The 27,001-nt window shown below is 41.9% G+C and overlaps 1 protein-coding gene across 1 annotated transcript in view; it reads left to right on the top strand.

Moving 5' to 3' along the window:
- Positions 1-11,026: 11,026 nt before the first annotated feature.
- LOC127393336 (rho GTPase-activating protein 32-like) overlaps positions 11,027-27,001 on the top strand; it is a 102,734-nt gene continuing 86,759 nt past the window's right edge. Inside the window, exon 1 of the mRNA XM_051638304.1 lies at positions 11,027-11,209. Within this exon, the coding sequence (XP_051494264.1) occupies positions 11,103-11,209 (107 nt within the window). The 5' untranslated portion in view covers positions 11,027-11,102. The remainder of the gene's footprint in view (positions 11,210-27,001) is intronic.

The following is a 27,001-nucleotide window of genomic DNA, read 5'->3' as shown; positions in this document are numbered from 1 at the left end:
ATAATTTATGCCGAGACCAGTTGCTTTGTGAAATAAAGCAAGGTTGTAAACCAAAAGACAGGTCAGCCTGACCAGTGAGTTAGTTTTGGGGAGAATGCTACTTTCCTGTCTGTAGGATGCTACAAAGGATGTAAAAAAACAGTGCTGTCCTCTTATGTTCTTTTAGCTGAATTTATCTGTAGTCTAACACTTCCCCTCCAATAGGGCATCCCTTCAAGCTCTGCTCACAAGCCTATGATTTCAAGCAGTGAATGAGATGGTTTTTTTAATATGCAAGACCACTTTTTTCTGGCATTGGAGCAAGGCAGGCAATGGGGTAGTGGACAACAGTGGAGCATCCTTAGGCATTCTTCAGCTCATCTTGAAAGATCTCTTGGTGAGCTTCAGGTTGTTAAACCTAGCTCTGGTGGTTTAAGCAGTTACTTGTTAAATCTCTCTGCAGTAATAACTATGTGGGAGGGAACGGAGTGATAATGAGGGTAAACTAAGTCAACTAAGTCAGTATATGTTAGAGTATTAAGCACTGCATGTGTGAAAAACTACTGGCTTTACACATAACCCAATAATCAAATACTACTTTGTATGAAGATCTACTACAAAAGGCTCTACTTAAAGAAAAACCAGCCCTGCCGTAGAAGTTTGAGCATGAAGACAAAAAGCAGAACTTCTTGTAGCTGTGAAGTCCCTATTTCGTTCCAATTACTGAGAAAACACTTTAAATCTGTTTTCCAGTTTGTGTTTTGTTTTAGTTGCTTGTGGATGTGTAGATGTTTCTAAACGGTACCTTGTGGAGCTGGGAGAGTCTGGGTCTGTTTCCTTTTTAACTGCTGTTTTTTACACCTCGTGTGCTTGTTACATTCTCAAAACTTAATGAGGAAGCCACTTTTTAGCCTAGTGGGGGCAATTTCCAGTTTGTTTGCTTAAATCTTTACTATTGTGTTTTCAGTGATGGTGGTTCAGAGGCCTGGTGGCCAGGGGCATGAAAGCCTTGATGTCTAAAACATCCATGGCTGTGCTCTTGTAACTCTCTGGATAAATTACCACTGAACTACTTCCAAGACATAATTATTTTTCAGGGAAATATTTGGTACATCTTAGAGTTTATTTTTCTAGCACATGTTTTACAACTTCTCCTATTCCCTTTCCCACCAAACCAATATCCCAGTGTGTTTGCTGTGCTGGATGTTGAGCCTGGAAAGCAGGGCAGTACTATCCTTTTTCCCTGGCCACAGTGCTTTTATGTTTTCTTGCTGTAACATGCACCCGAGCTTCTTGGACGTTGTTCTCCAAGTAAAACTAATGAAAAATTTTCTAAAAGATTCCCTGAGCTCTTTCTCAATCTTCTTTTATTTTCTTGTGGTGTTTCATAGGTTTATTATAGTTTTAAATGTTTAGATTATACTCATAAGGAAAGCAATTAACAAAAATCTGTGTATCGGTGGATTGTAATGAGAGAAAATTAGATTTGTCTTTCATCTTCTTGTCTTTCCATTTGAGAAAAAGAAAAAAGTGTAACCTCTTCATGTTCAAAACAGCCATTTTATTCTCATTTAACCGTGTTCTGTGTTAAAAAGCTTTCTGTGGTGTTTAAAAAGATCCTGGAAGCTGTACTTTGAGACAATATGGAATGCATTTTTAAACAGAAGACATTTATGCCCACTTTTAACAAAATTAGTGATTTATCATGAAAAATGTAACCTGTGTTTTGTTTGTGTGCTCTTCCAGCAGTGGTAGCCAGAATTAATCTTTACCTTTGAACATCAGAAGCTAAAGCTTAGAGCTGCAGTGGCTTTCCTGGGGGCTGGAGTAGGAGTAGTGGCTCTTGCTTTGCAGCAGGGGTGCCAGGTGAAGTGTGGAAGGTGCACTTCCAGGCATTCCCTGCTTCTCCAGTGGTTAAAAACGAAATAAACCCCAAGAACAGCAGAAAGTTTCTCTGTCCCTGGGGTCTTGGTGATGTTGTTTTTCTAGCTGTAGAATCTGTAGCTCATGAAAGACATCCAATGATGGACTTCTTAAGTCTCACAAAGCAGAATATTCATGTGTTTATGTGGGAATGTAGAAGTTGGAGATACGGAACGGGGACTGATCAAATAACCTCCCTGCAGGCAAAGACACCACTATTCCCTTGCAGTGAGAAGTTCAGTTTTATTTTGAAAGATTACAAACATTCTTTCATGTTGTTTGTTTGTGTCCTTGTTGAGCCGCCACCTTCTGCAAAGCTCAGGCTGAAGCGTGGCCTTGGCCCTTCCTGTCACAACTGCTACCCCACCTCATTTATTTGGAGTGTTCCAGCTAGTTCTTTTGGCAACTGAGTCCTGCCAGTGCTGGGAGCAGAGCACAGCATCTTCCAGCAGCATGTGAACACTGTCTGTCTGGTCTTTGTGTGAGACTTCCAGCTGACTTTTCCTCCTGCTCTTGCAGCCAGGCTTGTTCCTCACGCTGTGACAGCACCTTGCTTTGTCTGCCTCTCAGCTTCCCAGTTGGTGCAACTGGATCTGTTTCACCTCTTAAGCTCCTAAACTCGCTGGGGAAAGGCCATGGCCTGTGTTGTGCCTGGAGGAGGAATGCTTAGGGTAGCCACTTTTTCAGATGAGAAAGAGAGAAGGGAGGGAGGGAGGGAGGGAGGAAGGGAAGGGAGGAAGGAAAAGAAGGGAGGGAGGGAGGGAGGAAAAGAAGGGAGGAAAAGAAGGAAAGGGAGGAAAAGAAGGGAGGGAAGGAAAGAAAGGAGGGAAGGAAAGAAGGGAGGGGAGGGAGGGAGGAAAAGAAGGGAAGGGAGAGAAGGGAGGAAGAGAAGGAGGGAAAGGAGGGAGGGAAGGAAGCAAAGGAGGGAGGGAAAGAAGGATCTCCACCTACAGCTTAGTAATGTATCCCAAGTCAGGTTAAATTACCCGACTAAACACCTCCCCTGTAATGTGAGACATGGTACTTACTGTGTCTTGTTACCATTGGCTGTTGCACAGGTGCAAAAGTGAGTTTGCAGGGTTAGTGATAAATGCTTACCTGTGGTGGTTGATGAGTCCCTTGTCAGCAGCAAGCCTGGTGGGAGATAAGTCCTGTGATTTTTCCAGCATTCTTGGTGAGGTTCTGAAATTCAGGAAGAAAGGCTTGTGTTAAGACCACTGGATACTTGATGTAACTTTGGCTGGATTTGGTTAGCATTTAATTTGTCCGTAAAAGCTGTTGGCATAAAATGTTGATTTAATGACGGCAGAGGGATGTTGCTAAAAATTAAAACCAAACAGCACTCCTCAACTTCCTCCCCTCTGTAATTTTAACAATTGCAATACTTGCTTGAGAAGAAGAAATTTTAACAATTGCAATACTTGCTTGAGAAGAAGAGGCTGATTATTTTTTTTTTAATTGTGTCAGGGTAAGAGAGTTTCTTGCAAGGCAACATTTGGGAAAGGGGAAACAGGACATTTTCTGATAGTGACAGAGTGAGAGGATGGAAAGAAGAATCTGAAAAAGGGATGATGGAAGGACTGATATTTTGGGAAAAGGAAATAGAGGATGAATAAAATAATAGCAGGACAGAGAAGGATGCAAGTGGAGAGCCAGAAACACAAAGGGATGAGAACTAGAAAAGGAGAATGCAGTTAAGTAAGAACCTGGTGAAGTGAAGCAATGAAAAGATGTGAATAGCAGGATAAAGTGAGTTAGGTGAGCTTCATGGTTTTACTGATTTGATGTGCCTTAAGACAGACTTTTAACTCTAGTGGAGGAGGAACAATCCTGAATTGATTTATTTTTTTACAGTATGAGAGCAATGGAAAGGTCATGAAGAGTGATTTAAGACACCTTCATGCTGCAGGTGTCCATGTGGAGTCCAGCTTCAGTCAATGAACCTTCATGCACACTTTCAGTAAGACTTGCCACCTGAGATGTGGTGGCCTGATTTCATTATCAGTCCTGAACTGCTAATTGGTTAAATGTGAAGAACCTGACTTGGCACTTAATCCAAGCTCTAAGAGTTTAGAGGGACATCTTTGGCAGTTTTGAGTCATAATTCACCTGCATGTCCAATTCCCTGCTTTTTACAAGGAGAACATCAGCAATACTTGGCCAGCAAGGTGTTTGGATGAAGTACTTGAATGTTGAGTGTGGAAATCAAAGGAGTAACTGCCTTCATTTGATTAGAAAGAGTAGAACTGAGAGAACATACAGATGAGGATGCCTAAGCCTTTGGAAGCCTTAATGTCTGAACAGGCAAATCTATAGGTGTGTTTCAGGGAGGGTCACTCAGATGAGAGGAGAATTATGACTGCAATTAAGAACAGGCAGTTACAGAGAAGACAAAAATTCTCTCCTCTCCTTGCAACTGTCTTGGGGGATATTGTAGTTGAAAGCTTTCATCCAAGAGGGTACTGAGGTGAGATAGAGGCAGAGTTATTGCAGTGTATTCCTTCGAGTCAAATCATGGTTGACTAATATAAGAAGCAGAGCAGTGCACTGCTGGCTTTGTGCCTGGAGGAAAAAGAAAACTGCAGTCCTTTGTATGATTGTATAATTAGGTACTGGGTGCATGACAGCTACATGATAGGTGCTTAATGGAATTCCCACTTCTCCAAGTTGGGAAGCTTGCTGGTATGCAAGCATGGAGTTAGATCCCCCGTGCTGCAGACTGTGCAATCCCATTAGACGTCTTTATGCAGCCTCTAGGTGAACTGGTCTCATGGCCTGGACTGCCAAGTGTGCTAACCTTTGGCACATGTTTTTCAGCTCGTGACTGAAGAGAGGATCAACATGTATGTGATGAGCTGGTTGAAATGGGACTTGAGGAAATGTGGAATGATGCTCAGAAATGAGAGGGATGGACAGATGGGAAAGCATTTGAAAATTTTCAACTACTGTGCAACGTCTTCTGATGGTAGACAGAGGGATGCTAAAATCCCTTTGAGGATTTTCATTCTCTTTCCCTGTTACTGCTGACCTCTTGCACTGGTGAAGAAGTTGCTCCCTTAGGTGCTGTCCTTCAGGGCCCAAAAAGCTGTTACCTTTCAGGACTTTGACCTGGTTGTGGTGAAATGTGTCTGTGCCAGTTGCCATTTGATCTGTTCCCCTATTACTCAAAGCTTTCTATTCCAGACTTGGCCACCTTCCACTGCAGAACACCTCAAGCTGTGGCTCTCCCTCACAGCCTAGGCAGCCCAGTTGCATCATCAGACTTTAATGAAATGACAGTTTTGTTCTCTGCCCCATGAGTTTTAAAGGTGGCAAAGCTCTTTACAATAGTGTCCAGTACCTGACCACTTCCCAGTTCTTCCTTAGCCTGCCTCTGCTTCTCTCCACTACTGAGTAACCTGCTTCTGTTTTCTGCAAGTATAGAGAAAACCCAAACTTATGTGTGGTAATTGCTGTGCTGGCTTTTCTCTCTCATGTGTCTGTTCCCCATCCCTCAGGACTTTTTCTTGTCCTGGCACCTTGTCTTGCATTTTCTCTAGGCTCAGGAGAGATTTCCAAGTTCTGATGCAAATATGAAGTGGAAACAAATCCAAGGCATGAGCTATTCTTGAGCACCTTTGAGACTAATGATCTAGCTATTTCTATACAACTAACTTCTGAAGGTGCAAGTATTTAACAAAGCTTGATGTTTCTTTTTGAATGTAGAGTTCTCTTTTTTCATGTCCAAGACACATTTGAGGGGAATACCTTTCAAGTGCATGCTGCCTCCCCTGCCATGTTGCTCACTCCCTGGTGTGCAGGTGGCTGAGGCATTGACAGTGCTGAGTACGAGCAGGTGGATTGCACAGACACACCTTGGACACAGCATTGCAGAGCAGCTCTACAGGCATGGACTTGTACTGAGTGGCAGCTCAGACTGTTAGACAGAGGAAGAAAAGGAGTGTAGGAATAATGAAATTAGTCATCTCATTTAGTGTCTGCTTCACGAAGCTGGTTCCTCTTTACTTTGGAATAAGGTTTCACTAACAAGAAGTCACAGGGAGTACTGATTTCTTCTGCTCCTGGCAGGGATTCCACCAGTGAAGATGGTGGTTTGTGAGTTGAACATGTGCCACGTGTCCCGTTCAGGATTCTGAGCTAGGTGGCTGCTCCTTGGCACTTGCTCTTCACATGTTGTTTCTAGTCAAGCTGAAGTATAAGCACCCTATTGTAGTTTGTACTTGTAGTTTTTATAGTACAAAATTCAGATAAGAAAAGGCTTTAGAAGCTTTCTGAGTGGATTTGACTGGATGTGTCAGTGTTTGCTGCATTAGTGTTGTGTGGAAGTGTCATCACACAGGTTGTGCTGTGCAGATGCTCCTGCTCTTGGCACAGAGCACCTGCGCTGTGACTGATGGCTCAGCCTGGTCTAAGCTTTAGGCGAGGGAGGTACTGTCCCTTCTGCGTGTGTGCTTGGCATTTCTAGCAATAGCTCTGCTGGTGAATGTTCTTTTAATAGTCCCTGTTGTAACAAAAATTGCATTTGATTCCTTAAAAAAAAAAAAAAAAGGCAAAAAAAAAAAAAAGCTTGGTTGGAAGTTCAAGCTTTCCTCTACACCATTGCAGTTCTGATTTGAGGTATTTGCAGGGCTAGGTTTTTCACTGAGATGCAAAATTGTTTCTCCTCCTTCCCCTGATACCACATAGACATACACTCTGCAGTTTGTTTATAGAGAAGCCAGTGATGTATCTGCAGTAGTTCAGTTGGTCATCAAAAGAGCAAGGTCTTTACTGAGGAATTCAGCACAGCAGTAACTGTCATGGAGGTGTAATCATACATAGCTGTATAAATGGCCTTTGAAGATGATTAATTGTGGAGGTGTGCAGTAATGGCAATAGCTTTGTATTTTAAAAGAGCCTTGAGCATAGTTCTTGCACGGGAGAATGTGCAGGAATGCAGGCTCCTTTTGGGCAGGGATTGGAAGGTGTCTGCTGCAGCCTGCTTAGCATTTCTGTTGTTTTCATGGGGAAGGCACAGCTTAAACCAGCCCTTCAGAAATTCATTTCACTTTAACCATACAAAAGGAGTGTCTGATGTGGTGAGAGGCTGAAAGGCTTTTACATGTGTTTTGTCAGTCAGAAATTGCAGTTTGGTTTTCTCTTTCTTGTGTTGTGATTCACCAAGTCCATCCGGTATAAAACCCCATTTTTCCTTTAAGATGAGCTTGAACAGACGATGAATGACTCTGCTCCGTGGCTCAGAGAAGGCAAATGTCCTGTCATATGCTTCAGTAGAGAGCAGTTTGTGACCTGTGTCATCAATTAGCAATGAAATAGTTCTCATCTTGGGCTAGCAGCAAGATATTTTAAATATTTTAGTTTCTTGGTTCCAGCTGACCAGTTGGTCCTCATGATTCTGATCTTGCTTCAGTGCCTATTGAACAATGTCTTAGCTAAAAGTGTTTGTTATATACAGTGAGAACGGTGTTGCTTCAAGGGCCTTATTAAAAAAAAAAACAACATTGAAACATTTTCTCAAATTTATTTGCTTTTGGAATCAAAAAGCAGTCCTACATTATCTTGTCATGCATACATTATTAACTGCATTCAATTTTTAATGAAAAATTGTGCTAAGAGCAAGGGAGGAAGCTGTCTTGCAGCATACTTACCTTTTTTTTTTTTCCTAGATGACCCCAAGCAAAGAGGTTAAATTTAAAATCCCCTCTTGCTTGGCATTTTTATCTTTTGTAATGGAACAGTTTAAACTCAGGGAAACTATCAAAGGAGGAAAGAATGTATTGGCAGAGATGACAAGCAGTATTCAACTTGGATAATCTTATTCTTTACGTGGTTGACAGAAGGTTCTCTTTAGAGAGAACTGGCTGAAATAGGAGTTCTTGGTACAGTCTCCCAAGTTTATTTGGGCAGTAGAAAGCTGAATAACTGTGTAAATCTAATTACCATTCTTGTGAGCTCTCAACGTGGAAGTTAGTAAGTTGGTAATGAGTGCAACTGTGTCTTAAAAGAGCTTTTGGTATTGGAGATTTGTTCTTAAGTTTTATTCTGCACTATCCTCTGTTGCCCTAAGGATTAAGAGATAAAATGTTTTCAAGTCCATTGCTAATTTGACAGCAAATTGGAGCTTGCAGTTAGTGGTATCTTTGTGGTCTGTTCTCTTAATTAAAAAAAAACCAACCAACAACAACCACAAGCACAAAAAACAAAACGCCACTATTTGGGTCAAAATTTTAAGTTTGTTTTACTATTATTAAGATCATTTAAGTCCTAAATAAGGATAAAATACAGTTTAGTGGAGACCAGGTCTTATCTACGTTAGAAAGATGATCCATTACTGTCAAAAGTTCTCACCAACAGAAATAATCAACTTCTGTGCAGTAAGGCTGTGTTAGTTTGCAACAGACTGTAGCATGGTTTTAAAGCTGGTTCTTCTAAGATATTTAAAAAATGTGACACTTCTGTGCACAGCAGTGTTTCTTAATGAGTTCTTGTTAGCTGTGAAACAAAATACTTATTATTGTTTAAGTATAGAATCCAGAGTCCTGGTCTTGAATAAAGGCTGTGCTGTAGTTATAGATGTACAAATGAAATGCAAGAGAGAGCCTTGGTGAATTCAGAGTGAAAGTGCAAGACAAGAGGTAGTATGAGCTGAAAGGAGGAGCTGGAGATGGTGTCTCTTAGCATGGTTGGCAGTGAGAATGTCATAGAAGCATGAAAAGGAACAGCAGGGTATTATCTCCTACTGTGCCCCAAACACCTGGAGGCTGTCAGGAGTGGATGTGCTGGATTTCTGTGCACTAGTGAATGCAGCTCCTCTGTAACAGTAATTGGTTCCAGTTAGTTGGCAAGAATCTCTTTTGGAGCAGTACAGTAAATATGTTTGCTTAAATTTTTTCCCACAGCTACTTCTACTCCACAAAGTACAATAGTAGACTTTAAGCTACAACAGATGCAGTGTGGACAGTGTCTGTTGAGTTTTTATGGTTTATTGCTTTATAAAATGACAGCTTTTTTTCCCTATATTTGTTACTGTGTCATTCATCTTCAACACTGATCACTTGGGCTGGCAGCTATAGAGTTGGAGTGTAGCTTCACTCTTTTAAGTAGTGGGTTATCCTTTATCTGGTTACCTGAGGGTGCAGCAGCATATTTATTGTAGGACAGCAGGGTGATGAATTTCCACAAGGTTTTTACCTTGTGCTCTCATTTATGTCAGTGCTTTGAAGTCCTGGACTCCCGTGGATCTGTTCCTGGCTCTGTCCCCATCACTTTGTGCAAACACCTTCACTTGTGCAGTGTGCTTCTGTTTTCACTCCTGTCATGAAGGGTAACTCTTGTTGAATTAACTTAGCCACTGAACACAGAGCAGTCAAAGCCACAAGTTGAGGGTTATGGTCTTCAAGATAAGTCCATCTGGTATATTTTCGTGTCTGCCACAGGGAACTGCAGGTTGGGGTGGTCAAGGAGGGAGGGAGGGTGTTGTGAAAGCTCCTGAAGCCCAGCAGCTGCTGGTGCAAAGTGGCATGTTGTTTCCCGTTCAGTTGTTCTGTCTTTAGCTTGTCCAATTTGTGCGTGTCTGTTTTTGTGAAACAAAGCAAAATTAGCATTGGGAGAAAGGGATTCAGAAACAATCATTAGGCTTTTTAGGCACCAAACAGGTATAACCTGTTTGACTTTGCTCACATTTTGCCAAGCTTGCATCTTCCCCCTCTCCAAGTGCTGAACTAATTGTTGGCATGACTGTGTCCTTATGCATTAGGTCTAATTAACAAGGTTATTATCACTCAGTTTTACAGCATTTAGCAAACAACATTGATCCAACTGTTTAAAACAAACAAACAGAGTTGTATCGACTGTTTTCTATAATTTGGGCTTGTTTAGCTTAAACAAAAGGTGTTTTTATTTAGTGGCTCTTGTCTTTCTGAACTTGGTATCTCACTGAATGCACAGGATGCAGTATTTCTTACACCTGGAATATGCCCTTACAGCTGGTAACCGAGAACACTCAGCAATCCTACTGAGTTGAAAGGAACTAAGTGTAAAAGCAGGTACCTTTAGATTGTACATTCATTTTCCATGAGCTGTGTCTGGACAATACCTAATATTGTTAGTTACAAATTATTGTTTACATATTTGAGCTACAGCTTCAGCAAACAGTAGTAGTAATAATACAAAAAACTTGGGCCATTTTACAGAGATTGGAGTAGCTCTACATTTTGTGCCAGAAAAATTAAAACTACTTTGTCAAGGTCATGGATCAAGCTAATGACAAAGCCAGGACTGGATGCCAGTCATCCATCATCCAAGCTTTCCTCTTTATTTGCTAGACCTCTTAGGAGTATCTAATCATCTAGACTGCTGCAGTGCTCTGGTGGAGGTTCTCAGTCTTTTAATGGGATTTGAAAGCTGGATAATAATACTTATTTCCTAATTATGGTTTAGTGTATAAACTGAGAAATGTAGTATCAGTTTTGCACCACTCCTTAATAAACTGGCTGTATAAACAGAAGTTGTTTAAGCCTTACGAGTCTCCCCTGGGAACCCTCTAAACACTGTCCTGTTTTCAGAAAGGAGGCAGCTGAGCAGCAGATACATTAATGGGGTATATCCAAGGTTATACAGCTGACAGAGCTGGGTATGGACCCCTGCTCTTATGACTCTTACTGGTCACTTGCCTCAGAGTTGGTAAAGCTTTATTTAGGGGTAAAAACACCCAGAGCAGGTAGGAACATCCCTGCATGGATCTGAGGGATAGTGTAGGAGGTACAGAGGGCAAAGAAATTCCTTTTCCTCCCTCTGCCTCCTCCAGCTCCGAAAGGGTTACAGCTGAAATGCCTGTAACAGCCTCAGGAAAGCATGAATCAGTGCTAGTGAGGGCAGGCGGAATGGGAACTCAGCACTGCGAGCTGGTTTGTGCTCTTCAATTATATATACCTTTGTGGGGGGCGGGGGGTGGGAAGGCAGTGTTTGAGACGATCTCGGGACAGCTGACATTTGAGCCAGCCTGCGACAGAAAGCAGATCGTGTTAATGAACCGTGTCATTAAATAGGAGGCTGGGTGCGTGTGTGTTGTGGGGGGAAACGACCTCAGCCCTGCCTGCCTCCTCCCCCGCTCCCCTCTGGCAGCCTCCAGCCAGCTGCTCCTGCAGAGCCTGAGTGCGGGTGTGTGTGTGAGTGTGTGAGTGTGAGTGTGTGTGTGCAACATGGAGGGAGGGACTGGAGCTGCCGCCTCTGCCTTCACCAATATCTACACGGCAGCTTTCACTGCGGGAGCGATAGGAACTGGGAGCAATCTTGATGAATCGGAAAGGTCAGTACTATCAATAAATCACCTACAGATAAATGCTCTTCGGAGATGCTTTCTTCCTGGTTTTATTTTGTTGTTGTTGTTGTTGTTTTAAACCCTGCGTTCTCACAAATGGAGAATGAAAACGGGACCGTTTCCGCGAGGAATGTGATTGTTTCACAATTGGGCACAGTCAGCAATGTCTAATAAAAATGTAGAGCACGGTTTAAAAAGGCAGGCATGTCACTTTCACATGGCAAATGCAACTTCAGATTAATTTTCGCTGTATTTTTAAGCATATGTATATGGCTGTCTTTTAAGTGGTTGAGTATTTGAATGGAGAAAGGTTAATAACCTCCTTTGATCAGATTACACTATGTAGGTTAGACTAGCATGTAGAAAGCAGACAGTATAATTTTGTATCCTGATCTTCATGTGACAGTGGTTCCTTGAGGCATTTTCGGGTGAAGTGTGTAGAATGTGGTTCTTGGCAGGACTGTAACTTGCATTGTTTTAATCAAAAATGCAAGATTCCCTGTCTCTGGCAGAGTAGAGCACATACTCTGTACTTTGGCTGTGTGAAACCAGCAGTAGTCAAAGGGTTCTGTGCTGAGCATATTTTTTCCTTTCTAATGGCTAACTAAGTGCTGTTGATATGGTGTGGGTTTAGGAGCAGTAGTTCTGGAGGGTCAGGTTATCGTGTAGTTAAAATTCTTGAAGAATGAGACAGTGCTGATTATCTTCATGGCAAATCGGCTTCTTCACCCTAGGCTTGGATTTGTGCTGTGGCTGATGTGAAATAAGCCTATTGCTGTTGCAGTTCCATTGGGATTTTCTACTTCAGTGCTGAGAGTGCATAAATATTTACTGGTAGGAAAAAAAAAGAAAAAGGAGGGAATTGGGGAACCAGTATAACTGAAAACGTGCTGCCTTGGGCATCCTGTTACCACCTACCTGGTTTACAGATCAAGGCAGTTTCTACCAAACTAGAAGTTATTTGTGAATATAGCTGCTGGAGGCATGGGTTCTTATTTCACTGTATAATACATTCTTAAGTCTTGATAATTTATGCTAACTCCACCCACTGCTGTGCACTGCTAGAAACCAAAGGAGAGCAGCTCCTACTGGCACTGCAAAATTTCTCTGAAATTGTCTGCATTTTCTTTCTTGAAGTATTTATGCTTGGGAGAGCTGCTACTGACTGTCTTACTGTTTTTCTACACAGTGACTCAGGTACTGTGAGAAAGCTAGGTAGGTAATTTTGGTTCCTCTTACTTAAAAAGCAAAACTGTATTTAAAAATGTAATGTGTGTAGTGTACTAATCCTGGAGCCCTCACACTCCCCTGAGGCTTTTGTGACAGAAAAAGCACAACACTCAAGTTATTGGCATCCATGTGCGCAGATGCACACATGCCACAGGGGCTTTTGTAAATTGGAAATCTGTAGGATTTTGTTTAGTGTGAATTCCCTTGGGAATGTGTGGTGCTCCTTCAAAGGGAAACTGACATTTGCAAGTAGCAGGCAATGTTGGAGTGTGCAGCACCAGCTCTGTGGCAAAAGACGGAAAGTTTAGCAATTATTTGGTACAACCTATGCAGCCTTCTTCCAAACAGCTTTTGTATTTCATGGAAGTCTGCAGATTAAATGTGTTTGAGTTCTGGCAGGGACAGTCCCTCTTTTTTTTGCCTCTTGTGTGGACAGTCCAGAGGCAGAATTTGTATTAGCTTATTACATTGACTGTCCAGGATCTCTTACCTGTGTTCCCTCAGTGCCCTGCTTTTCAGTGTAGAGATAAATATTTATATTGTTTCTTAGAGGCAAGACTTGCATTTAATAAGATTATAGAATTATTTAAACTGTATACTCTCAGTCCAGTGCCTCCTGACTGATACTTGGAGTCCAGGAATTATTGCTGTAAAAGTAAATCTAAGCAAAATTAACTACGTTGTTGTGTATTTTCTTCGGGGGGGGGGGGGGGGGCGGGAAAGAATAATTTTCTGAATGGCACATCTAAGGGTTGCAGAATTCTTGCCCTACCTGTAGCAGCAGCTTTTCAGCTGGAGGGGAAGAGGGACAGAAAAGAGCAACTCTCTGGGCTTGTGAAAGAGCAGTCACTGCAAGGGAGAGCCACAGCAGAGCCATGTGTTACTTGGGAGAGGTAGCATCATCTTCCAGAGCAGTCCCTGCTGATTTATGTCACACACAACCAGTTCTGGGTGACTTGGCATGTCATGATGTTACCTCTCCTAGAGCTGCCCAGGGACAGCTGTGCTGCCTTTATTCCCGACCTCTGCAGGCCCTCCAGCATTCCCGTGCTCCAGCATGAGGTGAGGAGGGAATCTTTCCAGCCCCCTGGATTCTTTCCATGGAAAAAAATCCCTGCATTTTGCCTTACAGAAGGAGGGAGCAATTTTATTAGAATATTAGTGAGCATGTCCTGCACCTCTCTGGTTCTTTTTACAAAAACCAGAGTATCAAGCAGACTGCCTGACATATCTTCAATATTTATATCAAGAATACAAAAAACTAGTTTAATCCCCATTTTCCAAGCTTTTTGATTTAATCTTTCTTTGATTTGAACCAGGTTTCTTCTTGTTGTTTGATCGTTTCTGAAAACTTCATGCCCTGGTATCAGGGACCAAAATGTCATGTTTTGATGTTCTGCTCCCAGTCCTGGTCAATAAATAAATCCCCTATTTTCACCAGTGGTCTTGTGTCATAAAAAGGAAAGTCCTTCCCAGCTTCTGTTCAGTTATCAGCCTAGAGAAAAGGGGGAGGGGGGAGGGGAAACCCACCACTAAAATAGGTGGTGGAAGAGAGAAATAAGGTGACTTTGAAATAGTGGGTGTGATGGACAGAAGAATTGGATGGGATCTGAGTTTTCCTGTGATGAGGAGAACTACCAGAGCAGGCAGCTGGTTAGCTGTTGAGTCAGAAGAGGTTTCAATGTGTATGTAAAAAGAAAAACATGTGTACAGGTTTTTTGTGTTCCTCTGGATTTACTGCGTGTTGGAAATAGTACCAGGATGCAGTGGCCAGAGCTGAGAACTGGAGTAGGCATCTCCTCAGCTTCATTCTGGTTCTTAGAGTGCCAATGCACTGTTACTACTTGACTGTTGTTCTGATTTGTTTATTTGTTGAAGGAGCTTTCTGTGTTACTGTTTCTGGACAAGAGCTTGCACACATGTTTGAAGTGTATATCCAGAGAGCAAATGAAAACATAAACCTCAGCACTTCAGTGCATTTCACACTGATGCCTCCTGCTTTCTTCTGGCCTAATGACAGGGACCAGAGTGTGATATTTATTTTTTTTTTAGCGATGATAGAGGAAAAGAGGGAGGAATTTCAACTTGTACCTTTACTTTGAAGCACCATTTCCATTCTAGCTTCTCTTATGTTCTCTGGTCGTTCCTTCTTGGAACTGTGAATGTGAAGTTTGTTATCTCAGCACCTCTGGAGACACTTTGGAGGTGACGTAATACCTGTTTTTCTCTCAGCTGCTTTTTCTTATGCAACCCATAATCTAAGCTGGTTTTCTTCCTTCTTAGTGTAAAACAGCAGTAAAAGCACAGTACTTCCTAAAAGATGCAGTTTTCTTTCAAAGCTGAGAGCACCCAGTGCCTGGCCAGAGATGCTGTGTGGTGGCAAAGACCACCCTTGATTATCAGAGGTGCTGGTGGTCGTAATTGGCAGGATGACATTTGACAGAATGTCATCTGTGTGTGGAATTATCTCTGTTAGATGATTGTCATGGCCTCCACTTGAATTTATAAAGGGTTGCCTGGCTTTGCATTTCCTTTCGGTAACTCCCACGGATGAATAAACTTCTGAAGCATCCAGAAGATGACAGTGCATTACTGCTGGGTTACATATTTACAATTACTATAGATTCATGAAATGTCTGGTTAATCAGTCTTGGGAAGGACTTTTAACCTGACACTTCTCAACGTTGAAGACTAGAAAGCCCTTGTTACATTAGCATGCCAAGAGTTGAACGCAGCTCTTTGTTTTTTAATTCAGACAGTTCAAGCTGGGGGCAGTTTTAGCTGGGTGATCACAAGCATCCTATTGCTTTTGCTGAAATAAGATGACTGCTTTGTTGGACAGTGAGCTGATACACAGACTCTGGTAATAGTTTTCTTCCTCTTGGCAAATGAATTCAATGTAGGGTGATGGGATTTAACCACACTTAGAAGGGGCAGTTGTGACTCCCCACTTGATCTGAGTCTCTGGGTGCAGCTCCCTCTTGTAAACCAAACGTGGCACAAGAAATGAACTCCAGCAATGTGTGTTTCCTTCCTTTCGTTCTGTATTACGCAGCAGTTTTCCTATTTGCAAGCACTATTGAATAGTCAAGGATTTCTCAACATCTTTTCCCCAGGGTTTATAAACTAGTGCTCCAAACCTTGCTCAGGATTGGAATGTAGCCGATGAGATTTCAGCCCTTAAGGAGTATTTGAACCATGCAAACCTGCTTTAATTTCTGGCCACATTTCTTCATTTGTGTATTTCAGTAGGTTTTGTCCTTTTTTTTTTTTTTTAAAAAAAAAAAATGAAACAAGGTGTTACTCAAACCTTTTTCTGAAACACAAATTTCAAAATTTCCAAGCCTTTTGAAACTGTTGTTCTCTGTATCTTTTCCTTTGCTGATACTTTAATGGAATAACTGTACTCACTGTATTAGATCAGTGTAATTTGTAAACATACATTGTATGTCTTTGCAGCTTGTTCCGTGTCACTGCTGAAATCTGTTTTCGGAGTGTAAGTGTGCTGGACCAATGCATGTCATGCCTTTGAAATTATGTACATGAAATACCCAGCTATCTGAAGTGCACGGCCACAGTAACTGTGTGAAAATCTATTTGTTTTTATTTCAAAAAAAATGTGCTGGGAGGGAAATTTGAGAACTGTATCAATATATAACATGAAATCAAGAGCAGAAAGGCAAATAAAAAGAGCACTTAAACTACATATTGCTGCTTTTTTTTTTTTTTTTTTTTTTTCCCCCCCCTTCATGGTTTCTGGGCCAGTTTCACAATTTGGAGGGGTGGGATGAGAGACCCAGGTACAGCATCTTGATGTTTCCATTAGTGGTAGAACAGTGAGGCTAGAACTTTGCACAGCCTCAAACACTCAGCAAACCCCTTGCTACACTTGAAACAAGAGTGACTTTTGACCTCGGGCCAGTGGCCTGGGACATCCGTTCATGTGCTTCGAACTTAGACATTCTCCTTTGAAAATCAGCTCTAGAAGATTACTTTTTGCATAAGTAAAACCTACTTCTAAACCATCTCTAGGTAGCATGCGTCTAGGGGACATCCAAAGTGTAGGAGCAGCTTTGAAGAATTTTCTGCAGTTAAATTGCTCTCATCTGGTACACAGGAAGGCAGGCAGAGTCGAAGGAGGGCTTTCTAAACTGAAACAAGGCATGGGTTGCAAAGAATAAAACTAGAAGAGGAAACTGCAATGATTTCTTAATTTTGCACAGTTCAGCAGATATTGACAGCTTCCCTTTAAAAGGGGTCTTGCCCAGCTCCTTACACTGCTTGGGGAGCTCCTTATGGGCACACATGAAAATACTTAGGTTTTCATAGACTGAAAATGCCTGTTGCCAATTAATGATTGAGGGAAATAAGGCCAACGTAAAATACCAATTTCAGAAGATTGGTTGTTCTGAAATCCTAGTGTTTGTGGTTGCAGAGGACCATTAAATTCATGCCCGGAAGGTTAACCAAAGCTGTGTTGATTTTTCTTTTTTTGTCTACAAACTAATTTGTTTAATACTGCCACGCTTGCTCCCAGCTTTTTTTGCAGGAGCAACATAATGAGATTAACGAGCCTCTGATCGCTTCCATATCTGATACTTAAATCCCCATGGGAAGCTGTGAAAGTGTCAGAGCTCTGTTGCTCTCGGATGGGGGCTGTGCTGGCAAAGCTAAGGGTTGTTCTTTATGTAAGATGTTGTAGATGGAGTTGCTGGGATGATGGAGTAGCTAAGCTTCAATCTGTAACCTTGGAGCTAGCATGTTTTTAAGAAACAGAGAAGAGATGCTGAGGCTGCCAGCCAGGGGGTTCATTATTGGAAAGAAAAGACCAACACCCCTCTCCTCCCCCCCTCGAGACTCTGAAGAGGGAAGCAAGTTTCACAGGGAGATAATTATGCTACTGGAAAAACTGCTGTGACAGCTCACAGCACCACAAGTGGAGTTCTTGTGGGGAAAGAGCTGTGTTAGATGAACCAATTTCTTCCCTTTTTCTCCCAGTTAGGTGTGTATGTGCACAGTGTTGTCCTGAAGCACTTGGTACTTACCCCCCTTGCCTCTCCTTTCTTTGCCTGCTTCAGGCTACTAGGCAGGAAGTTTTTTTCCCCAAGTGCTGCAGCCTAACGTCTGATTTCTGAATATAGGCTGATACATGAATTCTGTTTTCCCCTGCTTATAAAGGTATCCATGACTGAGTGCAAAATTAGAGGCTTTTTCTTCAAAACAAACCCCAATTTAGGGAGAACTGTGCATGGCTTATAAAAACCCCAACGAACAACACAATTCTGAAGCAGTGCTGTGTTCCTGTGCTTTCTTTACCCAGTGCCTTCAGTTCTGTTGGGATGGGAATAGTTGCAATACATATTTTATGGGAATCTCTGCCAGTCTCCATGCTGGATCTCATTGTGCACCTCCACAGCTCACAGCCTGTTCTGTTTAAGGTGCAGGTCTGATTGTTATTTGGTTTCCTCCTATTTCCCAGTGGTGTCTTTCCATTTGACAGAAATGTCTCCACTACTTGAGCAGCAGACAGCTTGGTGGAGATGTTGCTTTTTGGCTTGTGTTTAGGACTGCCTGCTTGTAGGAATAATCCCCACTTCAGTGTATGTTAACAAACATGGGGATACCCCAATCACACAAAAACCTTTTCTCCAGCAAGCGTTTCCTGTTTTGAACACAATCTGCCTTGACCACACATAGAACTTCTCAGGAACAGCTGCTCACAAATAATTCCAGATGTGAACAGACCCTGAATACAGTGTTATGTTCAGTATTGTGCCTGTTTATGTTGACCTTTTGCAATCCCTTTTATTGCTTTTTAAGCTCAGGACAACCTCTTTGCTCATTTAAAATATAAATTGTAGATACTTTTGAATCTCAAAATCACATGGGATCTGCAGATCCATTGGGTCCACAAGCAGTGACTGTTAGTCTGTGCTGTGGTTCTCTGAGCTTCACCAGAGAACTTTGGCCCCTTGAGAACTAGTTACTAGTTAATACACTGAGCTCAGAAACACTAGTAGGAGATGGCAAGGGAAAATCTGAACTTCTTGGCCATGAGACTTGATGAAGATCAAGATTTCCCTTCATGGAATATTGAATTCAGTTTCTTCATGATGATTTCCTTTATTTCTCATTTATTTTTCCTTTTTACTGAGGAAATGCCAGAGCAAAGATAATTATAAATCTTATAAATTATTTTCATATGAGTCAACGTGCAGTAAGTTGAACAATGGAATGTACACTTGACCACATGTACACAGAAAGCAGCCAGCAAGGCCACCAGAAAGAGTAGGGCTGGAATTGCTTATACCTTCTTGGCTGCTCACTGAAGAAGGAAGAGCATGTGTAGCTGTGCCAGCTGGAATGCAGCTGCTCCTGAAGTCTGGCATTTAATGTTGAGTCCTGTCAAAGCACATGATATTGCAGAATCCTCATCAGTTTGTTTGCACACAGAAAAGTAACAGTGAAGGCTGGACTGCAAGGGTGGAGGGAAGTTCTGTTACATCTCTGCAGGCAAGTCTTTCAAAATTTGCTAGTTTGGGTTTGTGTGGGTTCAAAAAGCTGTGCTCATGTAGGGCTAAAAAAAAAAAAAGGCAAGTAAGTATTAATGTGGAGGTCCAGTGGTTCCACAGGTTCTTGGTGGCTCTACAGCCCCTGAAGCCTGTGCTCCATCAGCAGCTCTCCAACATGGCTCACAGTGTCTGGGATACAATCTTTCAAGAGAATTCCATACCACTTAACTCATTTTGCTGTGCACTTTCTGTGAGTTCTGTGGAGGCAGGTTTAGTGACAGGTGACATGACTGAAAGGTGCTATATAATGCAAATGTTAGTGTCATTGAGAACAATAGTGTGAGCACATGATGCTCCTTCCTGGGGCAGAAACCTCCTTCTAGGCCTTTTCAGTACTTTCTGCTTCTTGGATCATTAGTAAAGATGTTTAAAATACTTGATATATATTTAGGTGCTAACATAATTGATGTTAAATTTCTGAAAAACACTACTAAGAGGAAAAAAGTTAAAGCTGATGTGGTAAACTTTTTCTAGGGTTTATTTAATTCTTCTTATACCTTGTAAGTTATCATGGCAGAAATCAACAACAGAAAAATTCAGTTTATTTTCAGCTATGTGTTTCCTTTTGTGTTCAGTCATTGGATCTCTGTACAAAGGGGTTAATACGTTTGTTCTGCTGGCAAACAGCACAAGCAGGCATCCATCCCGGGTTAAATGAGAAGGGGAAAAGTATCTGTAATACCGTGGGCTAAATAGTTACATATTTTCCAATTTTCTTTCTTCACAACTGCTTTACTGGCAGATCTGACTTGCTTTTTGCCAGCAAATATTAGATCAAGGAATGAGATCAAGTTGGGTGAAAGAGAAGGCCTGTCTTAAAACTGTCAGACAGCTGTGTGAGGAGCACGTATCTTACCTTTGGGGGTGACTAATGTTATTAAATCATGTGCACACCCAGGAGTGGAGTGTAATACACACCTGCATGTGTTACACCTTCATCTTCCCTTTTCTTAAGAGAATTAAAACTAAGGTCATTGGTGAAAACAGCATGGCTGTCTTTTGCATGTTTTCTTGTTGCATTGTTTGGTGTCCTAATGCAGAGAATGGACATTTCATAAGTTTGCAGTTGAGTTTGACATTTGTTGGGTTAAAACGACTCACTGTTGTCACATGTGCAGGTTTTGACTTGTTTTCTCTGCCTGTTGATGTTACGTTTCTTCTGCCTGTGCTTGAGGCTGCCCAGGGCCTGTGATGGTCTCATGTGTGATGCTCATCCCTTTTATGAGTGAGACTGTGTGTCCTGTGCTGACTCACAGGCCTGTGCCTGAGCAGGGCGAGTGCAGCACTTCATTTAGAGAGCAGAATAAAATGACTCGGGCTCCCAAAGGGGTTTCTCCATCTAGACTCTCTTACAGCTTCTTCCAGCCGTTTGTCTCTTCCATTGTAAGATAATATCTTATCCCAGTGCTGACCTGAGCTGTTTTATACTAAAGGTGGTGGCTCTTGGCATTCTGTATTATGGGAATCCCTACCTAAACTGGGCTGTGTCTGTGCAGTCTCATGTGAGACTGCAAGACTAGTTCTAAAGAAATCCCAATCTGCTGGAGTGTCTTTTCATCTGTAGTATGAGTGACCCCTCAAGCATTTAAAAACCAGCAGTCAAGTTTCTGAAAAATCACAAGATTGACTTTTAAAATTATGCCTTTTAGGATGCACTTTGATTTTTTTTTTTTTCCCCATTTGCCCTCCAGTTTGAGTTTTTAAGTGCAAGTTGGGTCATGTTGCTTGTCTTTCCTCTGCCAGATGATTTAATAATTATAGTGAAAGCTGAGAATATTTCTTCATTGTTTGCCTCCTCTGTGACTAGAGCTTTGAAAATACAAAATGCTGAGAGACCTGAAGTAAAATGGTGAGAAATTCTAACCCTGAATCTTGCACTTTGTGTTTTGATGTGCTTATAATTGAAGGTCACGTCCAGTCCCAATGACATTTATGCAGGTCCTGTAAGTCCTGCTGATTGGTCTGGTAAAAAAAATGTTTTCCCATTTCTCCTCAGCTCCTTCAATAACATCAGACAAGTTATTTCTTCTGCATGTACCTGCACACACTTTTTATTCTCTCTGAAGGGGATCTTAAGTGCAGCTTCACACAGCACTGTGCTGTCCTGTGGCAGCCCCTCCTGTTCAGGGCAGGGCTTTATAACCACATGCAGAAGGTAAAAGCCAACTGCATCTTCCCTTCCCACTGGGAAAAGGCAGAGTTTCAGATACTGGAAGAGGCACTTGGGTGATGCTGTCTACCTTGTGGAGTTGTTCTGTGTCTTCTACAGGGAAATGACAGCAGCATGTCTGTGTGTATAAACATATATTTTAACTATTTCTGTAGATCATGGTGAAGTACCATGAAACATCACCTTGACTTCAGAGTATGTCATGCATTTCATGAGCCCCAGAGCAGCAAGGGGAGGACAAGGTGTTGACCTCTTTGGTGCAGCAGACTTTGCAAATGAGATTTCCTATCTGGTTACAGCTAACAATATACTGACATAGGATATGGCATTGGTAACAAACACCCTTTGAAATGTAAAAATGTTGTTGGACACCAGCTGATGCCCACACAGGCTTTTTAATTAGTGCCTGGCCTTTTTGAATCAAGATGTGCTTTTGTATAGGGAACAATTTTGACAAATCCCTAGTGGTTCATAAAAGACCAGAAGGTCACATTTTTGGCCTGTTCTCTCCTGTGCATCCACAAAGATTTCTTGGTGCCTGCTAAGGAAAAAGTATTACCAGAGAGTCTGGATGCACAGAACTTGAAAGACTCATCTGAAAGAACTTCAGAGCTCTGTTTATTCGAAAAAAGTGCTTGTTGCAATTACAGATAAAATGTATGATGTGGCATTGCATGGAGTTTTGAGGACAGTACATCTTACCCTGGCATTACCTGCTAGGAAAAAAATGCTTGGTGTTTGACCTACAAGAGACAACAACCATTTCATACTCACAGATGCTGTTGTCTGGGCCTGCCTGTTGAAAAACAGTGGGACCTGAATGAGACAATCGTATGCAGCAAAACTGCAAAGGCAGGATGCAGTGTTCCAGCTCATGGTTTTCTAAAATGAGTCTAAAAGTTGAAGGAAACAGTCTAGTTGCTAAATAATACTGAGTCAGAGCTGCAGCGTAGTCAGAGGCCCCAGGTTAATGCACCAGATGAGACCTTCTGGAGAAGAAATTTCATGAGCCCCTGTCATGTTAATGAGAGGCAGTCATGCTGTGCTTCCCACAGGGCTCATTGCACCAAGGGGAGGAGAGGAAAGAGGTCCTGGCAGGGTGCTGCATTGGAAGCTCAGGCAGTGGTTGTGTGGGAGGGCCAAGCACAGCATCAGTGATCAGCACAACTGGCAGGTACCCTTCCTGTCCTGTCCTTCCCAGAGTGCTGAGGAGCTCTTCACTGATGTTCCAGTCCCTTTGGCTACCAAGTCATGTGTGAGGAGCTCCAGCCAGAGCACTGACATCCCTGGCAGCAGAGTGCACTGAGAGCTGCCTTTGGGGGTTTGAAGGTGTTTTATTATCACTCATCAGGTTATGGAAATGCTGATCAGCAGGGAGTACAGTCATGTGTGCAGCACAGGTAGCAAACAAGAAATACTGGTTTGGGAAAGAACTTCCGTCATCTTCAGTGCTGTTTGAAGAGGGCAAATATTGAAATAGAAACTGCAGGTACTCTTCTTGTTATATGCCCACTCCTGATAATGACTTTACCTTTGCATGTGTATTTCATGCATCAGGTAATACTATATTTGGAAAAACATTTATTAGGAATTTAAAGAATGCCAATAGCCAAGGAGTTTAATATGATGTGCATTAGGATGTGTGCAGATGTAACCTCTGACTAGGGGAACTTGCTTTTGCAGAATCCATAAATATGTTATTCACATGCCTGCTGATATCACACCTTGATGCTCAAACATCCTTTCCCAGTCCTGGCCCAAACATTCCTCCTTCCCAGCTCCCTCTAAGTTAGCTAAGTCAAAGAAACAGTACCCATTGTTGATTTACATTTTCTGATGCTATGTACAAAGAGAACAGGAAGGAAAAAAAAAATGCACATCAAGGAATACCTTTTGCTACTATAATGCACCTCAAAACTTAATAAAAATGATACTTTTTACTACTTTTCATTACTGTGTTTGCATTCTGAGTGTGCTAGAAGAAATGAAATGAACCTGAGCAGCTCTGTGTGCAAAAGCAATTGTTTGGCAGCAGCATGCTGGTGGGAGATCAGACATCACATCTGAGAAAGGGTGTTTGGTTCAACCTTTTCTGTCACTATTTTGGGCTGCATGGCTTTGTGTGTAAATGAGGGGTGCTAGATGTTTGTGGCACCCAAAAAAGTGGGAGGTGTTGTCACAGTGTTAGTCTGGCCTGGCAGAAAGTTTAAGTGAGAACACTTTTTTGTGTGCTTGGAAATCTCTTTTCTAACAGTGTATTAGATCTGTTTGCACATGCTAGGGCAACAAAATAATGTCGTTTTTAGAGAACATAGTTACTGCTGCCTTTACAATAAAGTGAGTGTGTTGAAAGCCTTAATTATATAATGGGAATACAGGGTGATATCTGTCTCCATTCAAGAGCAGAAAAGGGGGAAATTTTTTTACTAACTGTGCTTCCTCCTGTAAGTTTTCCAAAACATGATGGGAGGCATCAGATCTGGATGGCATTGCCTATTCATTTACTATGTGAAAAAGTATAGCAAACTAGAAGAGGACACTAATATAGTTTAGAGATCATTTAGATTTAGTTTGAAAGATTTTTATAGTTAACTAGAAGGATCTTAGGAAACTTATGGAAATAAGTGCCAAGACTTTTCTTGCAAAACACATTGCTAAGACTTATATTAAAAGTAAAAAACTTTGGCTAATTACTAGATTGCTTTATTTCAGAGCTAAGAACAGAGCAGCTGATTCTTCTTTTATGTTCTGTTTGACATAAAGAACAACTTGAATGGCTATTGCAAACGTTTTTTCCAAACAAGGAACATATATTAAAAAAAAATAAAAATCTTTCCAAGCAAAGTTTGCAAAAAGCATTTCAGTGGGCTCTTCTGTCTCTGGGAAGGAAAACCCTACTTAGGAGGGAAGGACCCCTGGTTTGAGCTGTCACAAGGAATAATGTCTCACTCAGTGAACTGCCCGGGAGCGTGAGGCTGAGGACAAAATCAGGGTGGAGGGGGAGATGCAGATAACCAAGTCATAACCCTGTAAGATGCCACCAGCCTTGTTCTGTGTGAGAGCAAGGAGAGAAGCCTGGCTTGGAAATAAACTTTCTCATGAAACAAGAGAAATTCAGGAAGATTTCTAAAGCACAAAAAGTGGCCATTGGAAATCCATGTCCATGTCCCACTTGAAAACATGGCCCTGAAGCCTAACTCCAGTTTATTTGTGGGTCAGGTCAGGTCGTTCATTGCCAAAGTTGCCATGAAAAAGTGACACAGAACAGGCCTGTAACTGTGCTGCCACGGGGCCTCAGCTTTTGCGTCAAGTTGGTGGTTCAGTGCTACTTTTTCTCAATTTTTTTCCATTTCAACCTCTTCATCTTACCCTCTCTCCCTCTAGGTGAGTTTTTCCTCTTTGGTAAGGAGATTTGGTGATTATTATGGTCTCGTTTTTGTTGCACTGGGGTTTTCCCTGGCCTGATGACAGGATGGGTTTTCATTTCTGAACGTTATGATAGTGAAGAAGAGATGTGAGAAGCAGGTGCCAAGCATTCCAGGATGTTGCAATAGCTGTTTGGCTGCTTCTGGAAGCCCAGTTCTCAGCAGGAGCCCTTTGGAAGTGCTGTGTTTCAGGCTGCTCTGTTCCCTGGAAGTTGCATCACATCTTACAGTTTTATTCCTTTGTTCACTACATTCTTACCTTTTTTAACCTATCCTCTCACAGACTTCTCTTTTTGCTGAGTTCTTAGTTATGCACTAGAAAGTCTCTTTTGCAGGTGTCAGGTGTAAAATCATCTTGATTGGCTTGAGGAGCACTGTTAACTGCTGTTTTTGTGGGCACTGAAATTAATGTGCACTGGTTTCAACAATATCTCATTTCTTTGGGCAGGTGAATAGCCTGGTCACTTCATTATCTGCACGAGTGAAAGAAATGCCTTCATTTTCCAGACTACCCTTCAGGTGCTTGAGACAAATGCTTTCAAAAACTGATCCACACCTTTTTGTTCCATCAAACTGAAAAAGCTATAAATCCGTTTATCACCTGTCCTTTTATGTTAGCATATTGCAGCTGCAACCCTTTTTAATGTCTTAAAAGTAAATGGGCAGCATGCTCTCACTGCTAGGTACTTTACCAAATCATTAAGGCTTTATTTGTCTATTTATTTATTTTCCCAAGAGGGCATTTTATTACTGACAGCGTGAGTCAGGACAATTAAAGGTTACAGTGAAATATTCCAGCTTCTGATGTGATGCAACATGAACTGGAGTGAAATGTTACCTTAGTCATACTGAAAAAAACCCAGTTAACTCACTGTTTGCTGCATTACCTGGTAGAGACAAGTCCACCAATTATTTCCTCCCAGTAACTTCTTTGCCCACTATGCTCTGTTGTGTGGGGAGTGACTGGTTGGGAGTGATTGTATGTTTTGGTGCCACTTTTGTGCCATCAGATCGTCAGCATGGAGTTAAAAAGTGTTTGTCCATGGTCATGTTTTATGGAGGGAAGGCTGTTAGGAAGGAAAGAAGGAAGCCAGGACTCTTGGGTTTTAGTCAGGCTTCACTGATTCGACCAGTGCTGAGTCTTCTGGTGCTTTATTTACATCATTTTTAAAGCAAGGGTAACAAAAATAGCTATTTTAGAGGAACATTTTGATTTTGTTGTGAAGAGCTGTGTGGCTTAAGTATAAAAACTACTTCGGGGCAAAATTTTATTTTATTCCTGTTGGTCTTTTGAAAGGTGGATTTAGGGGTCATGTGTAATTTTTGGCGGGTTTGTCCTTGTTGATTAACTTCCTCTCCTAACCCCTTGAAATGTGCCCAGGGCACTGGGGAGGGGTGGATGTTGACACAGGTGTCAGGACCGTGTTGCAGATGTTGTGATTCTCCTCATGGTGACTTCCTGTTTTTAAGGGTAACTGATTTTGACACAACAGTCCAGGATCCATCCTGATCCCTCCTTGCTGGCCATCCAGCTATCCAAATACAGGTATTTTCATGTGCTAGCCATAAAGCCAAGCTTGCCTTGCCTTGCAGGGTTGAATTTTCTCAGCACTGGGACTGGACATAAGGGGTGGTGTGGTGGCCAAGGAAAGCATTTAGAAAATCACTCTGAGGACTGTTATCTGTTCAGCTGCCCTGTTCAGATTTTCTGGCCTTTTCTCCCCTCCCCTCTGACTTTATAGTTCCCCGTTTTAAGCAACACAGTTATTTAGATATATTCTGTTGCACAGAGAAGGTGTTGGCATCCTCTCATCTTCTGTTGCCCTGATGCATCAGCAAAATGGTGGCAGAGATAGCGTGTAGAATTTATGCTGCTGGAACCAGGCCAGGAGTGATTTGAAAGGCAGCAGAGAAGGAAGTGATAAGGCATGGTATTTTTTAAGTGATTTGGTTTGTGAAGAATGATGGAAAGAATTACAGTTACCTGATACATTTCTTCCCCTGCTCCAGCCTTGCAAAGCACATAAGCATCTGCTTAAATTTCACTGAACTTTGCCACGTGGTTCAAGCCAGGCAGCTGCCTGAACACCTTGGTGCTCCTCCTGCAGGTTTGTTCCCAACTGAAGGGACAGTAGTGTTTCTGTGGTAGTTTAGGAGGGTGGAGGATTAAATGTTCTTGAAAAGCTATTTGCATAAAGGTTTGCAAAGGAGAGAACGAGTGTGAGAATGTGTTCAAACTGAGCAGTGAAATCTGCACAGCTTGACTTGCCTCATCCATCTGGTTGGACTATGCTATCTATGTTTAACAGATTACATTTAATCTTACAATTTATGGGACTGCTGTTGAGCCTCAGCAGACATGGGAGAGCCATCTTGTAAAGTT

The sequence above is a fragment of the Apus apus genome, chromosome 22, assembly GCF_020740795.1.
Source record: "Apus apus isolate bApuApu2 chromosome 22, bApuApu2.pri.cur, whole genome shotgun sequence".
Classification (NCBI taxonomy): Eukaryota; Metazoa; Chordata; class Aves; order Apodiformes; family Apodidae; genus Apus; species Apus apus.
The sequence above is the reverse complement of the archived record's forward strand: the minus strand, read 5'-3'. Positions and strand labels throughout refer to the sequence as shown.